We start from the raw sequence: 11,241 nt of genomic DNA, 5'->3' as shown, positions 1-11,241 counted from the left end.
TGGCTGACTAAAAGTCGACATGTTCAATAGTTGGGTGTAGCAAAAATGCAATGTTGAGATGGATGTGTTACTACACAAGAAAGGATCGGGTCCGGAACGATGATATACATGATAGAGTTAGGGTAGCACAGACTGAAGCGAAACTTGTTTAATACCATCTGAGATGTTTTGATCATATTCAACATGGACCTCTAGAAACTGCAGTGCATAGCGGATGATTAAAGCGTATTGATAATGTCAATAGAGGTCGGGGTAGATCAAACTTGACATGTGGTGTCACCAAAGAACTAGCAATGGACATGAGTGCATGAAGTTAGCTATCCATGTGCCAGAACCATGAGTTGATTTGAAGATCTTATGGGTTTCAGTTCTAGACTACTGCAACTTGTTTGAGACCACACATGGACATGACTTGGATCCCATCCGACTCGATCGGTCGATAGTGCCTTCCAGCAGAAAGTGTCAACTCCCATGTGTGCAAAATCATTTGATGAACCTTGACAATGTGGCATGTGCTATATTCCTTTTGCCTAACGATATATGTTGTCAAGCTCAAGGCAAGTACTTGTCACCCTTGTTGCTAGTTTCCTTTAAGTGCTTATCTTGTTCAGTGTAGGTTGTTGGTGCGTTTAATTGAGCCTAGCATATTAGGATCTATGCTTGAAAAGTATCCATTTAGTTTAACTCCACATTATGATAAAGTGAAATCCATAAGACTTTTTAAAACGCATATTCACTCCCCTCTAGGCGACATGTAGGTCATTTCACTTCTAATGTCGTTTTTATACTAGTGTGTTGATCTGTTATAATGGCTTTCTTTGAAGGATTTAGTTTAACTCCACATTATGATAAAGTGAAATCCATAAGACTTTTTAAAACGCATATTCACTCCCCTCTAGGCGACATGTAGGTCATTTCACTTCTAATGTCGTTTTTATACTAGTGTGTTGATCTGTTATAATGGCTTTCTTTGAAGGATTGTATTTTTTAAGGATTTGTTAAATCTCCTATTCACCTCACCTCTGATCGATAACTTTGGTCCTACCATAAGCATATCATATGTTGACTGAACAATCAAGAAACCTCTTTTTATCATGGAAGCAAGCCCAAAAATCATTTTGCCTTCTAGTTGGTAGTGGGATGGTCCTCATGTTCTCACCATCCATAGGTAAAATTGCCGCTGCAACTTCTGAACATCCCACTCGGTCGAGGAAGATACAATGAACTTGCTCACCATTGCTGGTCAAGCATCGTGTCGACCGAAATGCCCCCTTCTAGGTAGCCATTGCTCATTTTTTGAATACAGTACAATCACAGAAGACATTCCCATGGCCATTGCTCATTACATATGTTGCTTTGCTCTCTTGTACCCATCCTCTTAATAAATCCTTGTTGTGGAACACATTTTTCATTCACGATAGCACGACAAATTTGTGAGGGGTGTGGTCCCACCTCAAACTTTAGGAAATCAACTCTCGGGCAATAGACAACTTTGAGCACCCGAGCACCAATCTATCAGGTTTTCGGCCAGTTTCCCTTAGAAACTGACCAATTCTCTTCTTCTTTTTGATGGGGGGAAAAGAAGAGAATTTCCTGTCGGTTGCTAAAAAGAAACTGACCAATTCTCTTCTTGATGATGAAAAAGGTAGAGCTCTTGTCAGTTGCTAAAAAAAGAACCCTTCACGTTTGACGCGTGAGCATAGCCAATTAGAAAAGCTCAGTATCTATGAATCCTAGACGCACAGAGACGTTTGGTTTATGGGTGTATATACACCCTATATGCAAAAATAAGTAATTAGATAAAAAGTAAAAAAACTGAAAACATTTTTGAAATAAACTTGACCTTCCATTGTACTCCCTCTGTCCCATAATGTAAGACATTTTTTGACCCTAGTGTAGTGTTAAAAAACGTCTTACATTATAGGACGAAGGGAGTACTTGTGAAAAATTTCACAAAAAGAAAAAGGCCCTTTGACTTCTTCAAAAAGACAAAACCTCTGCCAAAAATAGTGTGAATAGTGACCTATAATAGCAAATAACTTTTTCCCCTAAAGTCAGCGCTGGTTTAGTGCAAAAGAAAGTCAAGTTTATTCTATAAAACTTCAGATTGTTTTGACTTTTTTATTTTAAAAAAAATCCCATATAGAGTGTAGATACAACCAGAAACCAATGGGTATTTCCCTATCTTAGACCTCCTATTCTTATACATTTTGTCTTTTTTTTTTGAGGATTCTTATACGTTTTGTCATTCTTGGAGATCAAGTAAGGATATCAAACAGGCCAAGGGGCCGCGCATCAATCGGCTGTGAAGGGGCCCATTTCCGGCCCTGTTTGCTGAGTTGCTCTAGTCCACAACCCTAGCCCACCAAATGCAGGCCTTTTCCTCCATCCTCACTGCGGTTAGCGACTCGAGTCTGCGGCGAGTCCATCCTCCTCTTGCATAAACCAGACCGGTCTCCTCCCCCACCTTTCCCAACCCAGAGCGCGCGAACTCGCCACCGCCTCGCCGGAAATGGCGCCCTCCCTCGCTCACCTCGTGTGCCTCCTCCTCCTCCTTCTCCTCCTCCTCTCCGCTCTACCCCTCTCCGCAGCCGCCTCGACCCCCCGGTCCGCGCCGCCGTCGGCGCCGCCCACCCCGCTCGTCCCCGCGCTCTTCGTCATCGGCGACTCCACGTCCGACGTCGGCACCAACAACTACCTCGGCACGCTCGCCCGAGCCGACCGCGAGCCCTATGGCCGGGACTTTGACACCCACCGCCCCACCGGACGCTTCTCCAACGGCCGCATCCCCGTCGACTACCTCGGTGCGTCGCTCGCGACCTCTCGCTTCTCTCGGTTTCTCCATGGATTGGTGCGGGTGCGCTGCTGGTTTCTCGATTTTGCGCGTCCTTGCTTGCAGATACGGATCGTTTCGGTTTATTAGGTCTCCATGGTTCATCGTGATTACGGATGATTGTTTGCTTCTTCTCCTTGATTGTTCCGTGTAATCTTCTGTCGCTGCTGTGGTCTGAATCCGCAGGAATATGGCAGCCCCATGTGACGTTCCTAGTTTCTCTTCTCTTGATTTCTGACCCCTTCTGTTGTACCACAGCGGAGAAGCTGGGGCTCCCCTTCGTGCCTCCGTACCTCGAGCAGAGCATGCGCATGGGCGTCGGCGGTGCTGGCCTCAGCAACATCGGTGGAATGATCCAAGGCGTCAACTACGCTTCCGCGGCAGCCGGCATTCTCTCCAGCAGTGGCTCTGAGCTGGTATGTTCTCCCACCGCTCCCGCCAACTCTGCGTCAATCTCATAACGTCCTGGTGCTGTCGAGAGATCTGTTTGGGGATGATTCTGCTGTCAATCTGTGGTTTCCTCACACCAAATTTGATGCTAATCGGCTGGGGTTTTTGCGATTTGGTTGCGCTTGCAGGGGATGCATGTGTCGCTGACCCAGCAGGTGCAGCAGGTTGAGGACACATATGAGCAGTTGGCGCTGGCTCTTGGGGAGGCAGCTACAGTCGACCTGTTCAGGAGGTCGGTGTTCTTTGTGTCGATCGGGAGCAACGACTTCATCCACTACTACCTGCGCAATGTGTCGGGCGTGCAGATGCATTATCTCCCATGGGAGTTCAATCAGCTCCTTGTTAATGCAGTGAGGCAGGAAATCAAGGTGTGCTTCTTGCTCCTCAGTTTGTTCTGTGTACCATTGCTCGCCTCCTTTTTGATCACCAGTGTGCTGCGCATTGTTTTACTTGTGGAGATGCACCACGCGTAGTCAGGGATCTCTGTAACTACGAATTTCGTTTTGGACATAACGTAGTTTATCTGGGAAATTAACACATGAAAGTGATTTAAATGAATGAGGTTTCCTTGTTGGTTTGCAGTTCTAGAACATTAACGCCTTCACCTATGGTTTACATACTAATTGTTCTTACTGTCGAATTTGGGGTTATTTCTTGCAATATTGCACAAGTATTGCAATTGCAAAATGTTTCAGACTGATGTTAGATGCGGCATTTTGATAAAATATGAAATGAAAATGGTTGGATTGATGATCCTGATTCTACAATGAGGTGTAATGGTGTTTAGTTAGTATGTAAGGGTATGTTTGGATGGTAGCCAAAAACTTATCTCCAATTTTTTTTGCATGCCACTAGCTCTTTACCAACTCTAGTTCATTTTTCTTTCCAACATTGGCCAACTCATGGACAAGCACAACTTTGACCAAAATTTTGGCCTAACTTTTTGGTAAGGCAAACATGGGCTCAAACCAAACTGACATTATACTGTCTTAAAACTTTTTTTTCTCTCAAATGCACACTTAAATGTGTGTTGTTGTATATTAGAAGAAGGCATCATGATGACGCAAAGTACAAAGCAAATACAACCCTGAAAAGCAAAAGTCCTAAACTATTGAAAACGAAGCAATACAAAGGCAGCCCAACTGAAAAACTGAAACTGCACAAGGTGCTACTCATGCTACCTGAGCTACACCACAGCATACTATCTTAAACTGTGGTATATTCTGAAATGCTCAGGCTGCACTTTTTTTTTGTGCTACCATCTGTTTTGGGTTCAAGTTAAGTCTGTTGAACTTTCTGAGTTCATGGATGGAACCCTCGTTCTAGGATGCAGTGTTTTACCTGTGGAACTTGATGTATTTTCACTGGTCTGTAATTTCTGGCGCTCATGCTTGATAGTCGTGTTTGATCTGCCTGCGTGCTGTTGGTTCCTGGTAGTTGCTTTACCTGTATGCTTGCAGGTTTAGCTTCCTGTTTTGTGCCTTTTATGTTTCTCATACTCTGTACAACTGTGCCAGTTTCTTTAATGGAAATCGATGAGGAGGCTCGTTGCCTCAAAAGAAAAAGAAAAAGTATGTTGTACTTTCAGCTATAACTGTATAACACCTTGCACATTTATCTCGCTGCATTGAACTGTTCATGATCTGACCATGGTTCAAGCATGCTTCTCAGTTCATGTGTCATGGATCATTTGATTCTCTATGCCTAATTTATCTCTGTTACCTAATCTTAAGCAGAACATGTGATGCATGGTGATTGAAGATGCATATACCAGTAGTTTGTTGTATGTAGAAATTTTCTTTGTGTTCATTCCATAATCTCATTTATATGCTGATGCAAATTGTAATGGATTGCTTCGGTTCTTTATTCTTCGCAATACCGTAGCAAATTAATTGCCATTTTGCATCCATTACTGTTTAGTTCTATTTGTGGTTCTTGTCAGATTACTCCACTTTTGATGTCTAAACTAGTTGTGGACTCATGTGTCTCCTACTACCTTCTGACAATGATGATTTATGCAGAATCTGTACAATATCAATGTTCGAAAGGTCGTGCTGATGGGCCTTCCTCCTGTTGGCTGTGCCCCGCACTTCCTTTCGGACTACGGCAGCCAAAATGGGGAATGCATCGACTACATCAACAACGTCGTGATCGAGTTCAACTATGGACTGAGACACATGTCAAGTGAGTTCATCCGCCAGTACCCAGACTCGATGATCAGCTACTGTGATACATTTGAGGGGTCAGTGGACATACTAGAGAACCGTGACCGCTATGGTGAGTAAATGCATCATTACTACTGCATTTAAATTGAGTGCCGGTTCGCAACTGTAACATTTGTAGTACATTTAAATGGAGTGCTAAGTCTTCTCATTTTGGTGGAATTGCAACTGCAGGCTTTCTGACCACCACTGATGCTTGCTGTGGGCTTGGCAAGTATGGCGGGCTATTCATCTGCGTTCTTCCACAGATGGCGTGCAGCGACGCGTCAAGCCATGTGTGGTGGGATGAATTCCACCCGACCGATGCTGTGAACCGGATCCTGGCAGAAAATGTGTGGTCTGGTGAGCACACCAGGATGTGCTATCCAGTGAACTTGCAGGAGATGGTGAAGCTGAAGCAGTAGAACCAACCTGGATCGTCATTGCAGTTACTTGCTCAACTTCTGTGTTTTCATTTTCGACAAAAGAACTTCTGCGAGTCGGACAGTGAAATGTATATCGAGAATCACGGAGTTCAGTAGTCAAATTTTGAGTGAAATGTATATCGAGTCACGAAGTTCAGTAGTCAGATTTTGACAGATCAGGTTAAATGCACGTATATTCGCCTCTAAATGTACCGTGAAGAATCTATATGGTCGAGCTGTTAGATATTGCAAATGTAAATATGAGAGTGATCAGCCCATTCGGTGACAAAAAAAATTGCCCAGCTGTTGAGCTGATGTGTTCCATTTCTCACTGCACATTCTGCTATTGCAGTTTCTGCTACAAAGCAGTGTTTCATAATCCAAAAATTTGTACTGTGAACATGGTGCTGTATGCCTGAGACTTGAGAGGTCAGAGTCACAGATGCTTGTGCCGATGGCTGCTACAACTCTTCGTCGCCGGCTCCAGAGTAGACAACAAAGCTGGGGAATGACATGGTTATGTCCCTGCATCACAAGATGCTCAGCTGTCAGTCAAGAGTGATGTTCTCAGGCATTGTTTTCCAAAGCTGAAAAATATAGAGCTACTTACTTCAGGTATGGGAGAGTCATGTTCTTCAGCAAGGCTGGATTCTTACTTGCAAACTCTTTCCATTCGTCGGGATCTATCCTCCCGTCGCTGTTCAGGTCTGCCTGCTTGAATGTCTGTCACAATATAAGTTAGCATAAATGTATGCAGAGTGGTAATGCTTCTTGGGCAGCAACATTTCATCTGCATGTGGTGTATGTACCTGATCTACAATCTGTTCGACGGCATCATCAGAAAGAAGTAGGTCCGATTCGTTCAGGATTGCAAGCACCATTTCCTTCAACTGCATGAACGGCCAGTTTCAGTAAGTGCTCGAACTGTCAAATTGTAAAGGTAGTATGTGTGCTATAGTTGGTGCATATAATGGGTTTTGTGTTATTTTTCCAGTGAAACAAAATGTACTGACAGAGCTCAAGGATAAGCATTTAAATCGGCAAATCTAGTGTGTGGTAGTATGTTAAAAACATCTTGTAGTAGTATGTTCAGTTGACAAGATTATGTGCAGAATAATTCATTTCAGTACGAAAAGATACAGACCTCTTCACGTTCAATGCTGCCGGTGCCTCGCAGGTCATATAGTCTGAATGCAACTGCGAGAAGGAATCCTTCAGATGTCAGATAGGAGAAGCATATATGGACAGAAGTCCTCCCAAATATATATACCAGGCTACTGCTACTTGAATTGCACCCAGAATTTATGAAATACCAGTCATTTCTTAAAACATTTACACACGCAAAAAGATTGGGAGAAAAAGGCAGGCTTCATACATGCAATCTTGTCTGCCATGGGTGTATCCGGGTGAAAAATGTGGAGGGACCGAACAAACTCCTCGAATTCAATCACGCCGTTTCGCTTCAGATCAAACAGATCAAATATCTGCACCAGTCGAACACACATGTAAACAAGTTGATCTGATCCGAGATATTTGTGCATAAGTTTGGGACAATTTTACAGTCCCACAGATAAATAGACTGACCCGATCGGCGAAAAGGTTCTTCCGGTTGCTGTTCCTGAAGAGAGCAAGTTGGAACTCCTCCTGTTGAAGAAAATGGCAGTTTGCAAATTGGCGCTGATTAGAGTTTGCAGAAGGAAACCACATGGTGAATTTGCTGTGTGACTAAAAGAAGATGATGAGCAAGACAAGATAGATACCTTGTGAATAAGGCCATCCTTGAATATAGAATAGCTAATCTTTTTGAAGAGCTCGTAGAGGGCCTCCACTTCATTCAAGGAAACTGCGTGCATTTGGGGAACAAATTAGACATTAAACGATGGCAAAAAAGCTTATGGACTCATTTTTGTACTGAATAGATCACCAGGAAGAAAAACAGAAGCTAGGAGTTCTCACATGTGGTCTCTTTGGCCAGGAGAGCCGCATCCTCATGCGGTGGAGCTCGTCTGAACTGCTTCGATGATACACAACCCATACAGACCAGCTCACAAACCGAACCTTTTTCTTACAATTACCAACCGTCTTTCCGCAGAAAGGGGATGAAGAAAACACACCTAAGACAAAAGGGCAAAGACATTGGCACCAACACAAAGCCAATCTATTATAAAATTTTACCTGGAAAAAGGGAAATCCGGCGAGAGCGAAACAGCCAAGAAACAACAGGGAAACACCAAGACACAAAGCTCACCTGGGAACCAACAAACAAAGGATGCTTATGCTTTGTTGGATCCACACTGGTAAAGATCTGCAGGTGGCTCGGGAGAAAGATGGACGGCTCCAAGCTTATGGCTGATGCGACGGGGAAGGAGGAGCTAGAAGAAGGACACCATATATTTATGCGCGTGCACAGCAACAGCCAACAGGGACCTACTACGTCACAAGTGCGGCACAGAATATTGCAGTGCTGACAGGTGACAACACACGGGACAAGGCGAGAGTTGACTTGCATGCGGCACCATCCTCACGCAAATTTTCGTGTTTTGACCCTTTTCTGAAACCTATTCAAGATTTGCCCCTAGTTTGAATTTTTTTTTTTGAGATCTGACCCTTTTGCTACCGGCAGAGTCCATGGCGGTAGGGTCTAACAGCCTACCGCCAAGGACTTTGCCGGTAGGAAACATCGCTAACGCCAACCTGGCTGGCGGTAGCCTGCACAACCTTACCGCCAAGGTGCTTGGCGGTAGGCACGAGCACGCACTGTGTTCAATACTTAAGAGGTTTTTGGCGGTAGGGCATGCAACCCTACCGCCAGGGATCTTGACGGTAGGCTGTTATACCCTACCGCCATGGTCCCTGGCGGTAGCAAAAGAGTCAGATCTCGAATTTTTTTCAAAGTAGGGTCAAATCTCGAATAGGTTTCAGAAAAGGGCCAAAACACGAAATTTAACCACATCCTCACGTCTATGCATTCCCTCTTTTCACTATGGAATACAGGCCATATAAGTAGCACTCCATCCGTTTCAAAAATTTCAAGTTCTACTAGGTTCCTACTATATGTACTCCCTCCGTCTGAAAATACTTGTAATTCATTTCTCCGATAAGTATTTCCGGATGGAGAGAGTATTTGATGTTGTGGATATTAGTAGTAATTTTTTTTATAAACTTGGTTAAACTTAGGAAAGTTTAACTTACGACAAACCCAGGACTTCAAATATTTTGGAAAGGAGGAAGTAATGTGTTAAGACATCAACCACGAGGGCAAGAATTGCTAGAACCACTGTCAAACAAAAAAAAGGGGGAAAAAGAGAGAAAGAATTACATATACCATTGTTAAACAAAAAGAAATGAAAAGAAATAATTGCTTGTTACACTAGGCTTGGCCTCCCTACCCAAGATGTCTACAACCACCATGAGTTGAACTGCTCGATATAAAAATTGTCAACGTCGGCTTGTATCTATCAAAAGCGTGGGTGACGCGTGCTGTTTTGTTTGGGTTATAAGATGGGGAGAAAATCAGTTTGTATAATCTGAGGGAAAAGAAAAGGCATGTATGTATGTGCAGTACAACTGTGCTACTCCCTCCGCTCTAAAATAATTGAAATTCCAGAATTGTCTTAATTCAAACCTTTAAAGTTTAACCAAGCCTAAAATATCCGCTAAGATGTACAATGTCAAGTTTTTTTTTATGTTGTACTCCTACATGTTAATATATTTTAATATAAACTTGATCAAACTTATTTTGAAACGGAGGGAGTGATAAAGAATGTTTAGTTAGTCCTGTCAGCTGCACCGAGAAGTCCTTGACACTGACGAGCTATGATGGTTACGTATGCCTAGTGCAAATTCATTAGGTGGGAGAGATATCTTCTTCTTTTTTCCAAAATGGAGACATAAGCTTTACCTCATCTATTTTACTTTTTCGGTTTTTCATTGTCATGATTTTTTTTCAATTGTGAACATTTTTATTCATCAAATCCAAAAATTGTTCACTGAATTTAAAGATGTTCATCAAATTCAATTTTTTCATCAATTTCAAAATTTGTTCATAAAATATAAAAGATGTTCATCAATTTTTTCTCGATTTTTTTTCATGAAATTCAAAAAGAAAATCTTCGGATACAATAATTTTTCATGCAATTCAAAATTTGTTCATCAAATACAAAATATTAATTTTTAGAAATTTGCGAACATTTTTTAGAACCAAGGAGCATTTCGTGAAATTTATGAACGTTTTCACAAATTAGTGAACCTTTTTGTGAAGAATGTTCTAAATTTGTGAACATTTTTTGAAATATGGGAACATTTTTTAAGTCATGAATATATTTAAATTTGTGGGTTTCTTAAAATTATGACATTTTCAACATCCAGAATTTGCGGTAAATAAGCAAAATAGAAAAAATAAAGAAAAAGGAAAAAAGAAAACGAGAAAATAGAAAAACAAAAAGGGCGCCCCGCCCCGCACACGGATCGGCCCAAAAGGGCTCGCGTGGGGAGCGAGGGGTGCGCTTTTTAGCTCTTTCTATAATTTTGGGAAGCTTCTAGATGCTTCTTGTTTGGTTAGTTTTTTGGTTTTCTATGTTGGTTTTTGTTTTGTTATTTTAAATTTGTGGGCATTTGTGAACTTGTTTTCAAAAGCCATGCATGTTTTTAAATTCTCATTTTTTTGAAACTTACAATAGTTTTCCAAATGCACAAACATTTTCAAATCCATGAACTTTTTTTAATCCGTAACTTTTTTTTCAAATGCATTAAGGTTTTCAAATACACATACTTTTTGAAATTTATGATTATTTTTCAAATTCATGAAATTTATAAAACTCACAATTCAAAAATGCATAAAGTTTTTTTCAAATTCGTGAATCCTTTTTCAACCACACGAAACTTTTTTCAAATCCGTGAATCTTTTTCAAATACACAAACTTTTCCTCAAACCTACAATTTTCTTTTAGAGAAGTGAACGGTCAAGGTGGCCTGTGAGCTGGTTCCAAAATAAAATTGAAACGAGCAGAGGCAACTAGCGAGAGAGAGATGGGCGAGCGAAGGGAGTGTTAGTGGGCCTCGATCCAGAACATCCATTAGTGGGCACGAGGGACCGAAACTGGCACAAATTAGTTTAACTCCAACACTGTTCATCAAATGAACGACACAAAATGTGCACGAACATGTGTGACGCAGACTCCCCAGACACCAACCACCATCCAATCATAGTTATCAAATCCGAACAACAGAAGTGGGCCAGACAGACCTAAAGAAAAAGGCACATGGGCCGTGAGGACATGTGGTCCAATTGTCAGTGGGCCAAGTTGATTGTCCGGACTCCTCCAGAGCTCAC

The 11,241-nt window shown here is 42.1% G+C and overlaps 2 protein-coding genes across 2 annotated transcripts; one reads left to right on the top strand and one right to left on the bottom strand.

The window, feature by feature from the left end:
• The first annotated feature begins 2,413 nt into the window (after window positions 1–2,413).
• On the top strand, window positions 2,414–6,016 carry LOC125518749 (SGNH hydrolase-type esterase superfamily protein). Its single transcript, XM_048683606.2, has 5 exons — window positions 2,414–2,804; window positions 3,092–3,249; window positions 3,412–3,651; window positions 5,305–5,560; window positions 5,680–6,016. The coding sequence occupies exons 1-5, from the start codon at window positions 2,513–2,515 to the stop codon at window positions 5,907–5,909; spliced, it is 1,176 nt and encodes a 391-aa protein (XP_048539563.1). The 5' UTR covers window positions 2,414–2,512; the 3' UTR covers window positions 5,910–6,016.
• Window positions 6,017–6,192: 176 nt separating this feature from the next.
• Window positions 6,193–8,310, bottom strand: LOC125518758 (calcineurin B-like protein 7). The gene is made up of 9 exons (XM_048683617.2): window positions 8,158–8,310; window positions 7,866–8,023; window positions 7,670–7,752; window positions 7,494–7,553; window positions 7,285–7,393; window positions 7,054–7,106; window positions 6,719–6,799; window positions 6,520–6,632; window positions 6,193–6,434 (listed from the first exon to the last, which is right to left on the bottom strand). The coding sequence occupies exons 2-9, from the start codon at window positions 7,942–7,944 to the stop codon at window positions 6,371–6,373; spliced, it is 642 nt and encodes a 213-aa protein (XP_048539574.1). The 5' UTR covers window positions 7,945–8,023; window positions 8,158–8,310; the 3' UTR covers window positions 6,193–6,370.
• Between the last annotated feature and the right edge of the window lie 2,931 nt (window positions 8,311–11,241).

This window comes from Triticum urartu, chromosome 1A (assembly GCF_056163025.1).
Source record: "Triticum urartu cultivar PI428250 chromosome 1A, HENAU_Tu73, whole genome shotgun sequence".
NCBI classification, from domain to species: Eukaryota; Viridiplantae; Streptophyta; class Magnoliopsida; order Poales; family Poaceae; genus Triticum; species Triticum urartu.
This window is presented reverse-complemented; position numbering and strand designations above follow the sequence as displayed.

What these genes read in the sequence shown, in the direction of transcription:
- LOC125518758 (XM_048683617.2), bottom strand. Translation starts at nt 7,944, where the DNA reads ATGGGTTGTGTATCATCGAAGCAGTTCAGACGAGCTCCACCGCATGAG. An exon ending in GCAGCATTGAACGTGAAGAG is followed by an intron (nt 6,800 to 7,053) that starts GTCTGTATCTTT and finishes CCGTTCATGCAG; the next exon opens with TTGAAGGAAATGGTGCTTGC. An exon ending in TCGAACAGATTGTAGATCAG is followed by an intron (nt 6,633 to 6,718) that starts GTACATACACCA and finishes ATATTGTGACAG; the next exon opens with ACATTCAAGCAGGCAGACCT.
- LOC125518749 (XM_048683606.2), top strand. Translation starts at nt 2,513, where the DNA reads ATGGCGCCCTCCCTCGCTCACCTCGTGTGCCTCCTCCTCCTCCTTCTC. An exon ending in CCAGCAGTGGCTCTGAGCTG is followed by an intron (nt 3,250 to 3,411) that starts GTATGTTCTCCC and finishes TTGCGCTTGCAG; the next exon opens with GGGATGCATGTGTCGCTGAC. An exon ending in CAGTGAGGCAGGAAATCAAG is followed by an intron (nt 3,652 to 5,304) that starts GTGTGCTTCTTG and finishes TGATTTATGCAG; the next exon opens with AATCTGTACAATATCAATGT.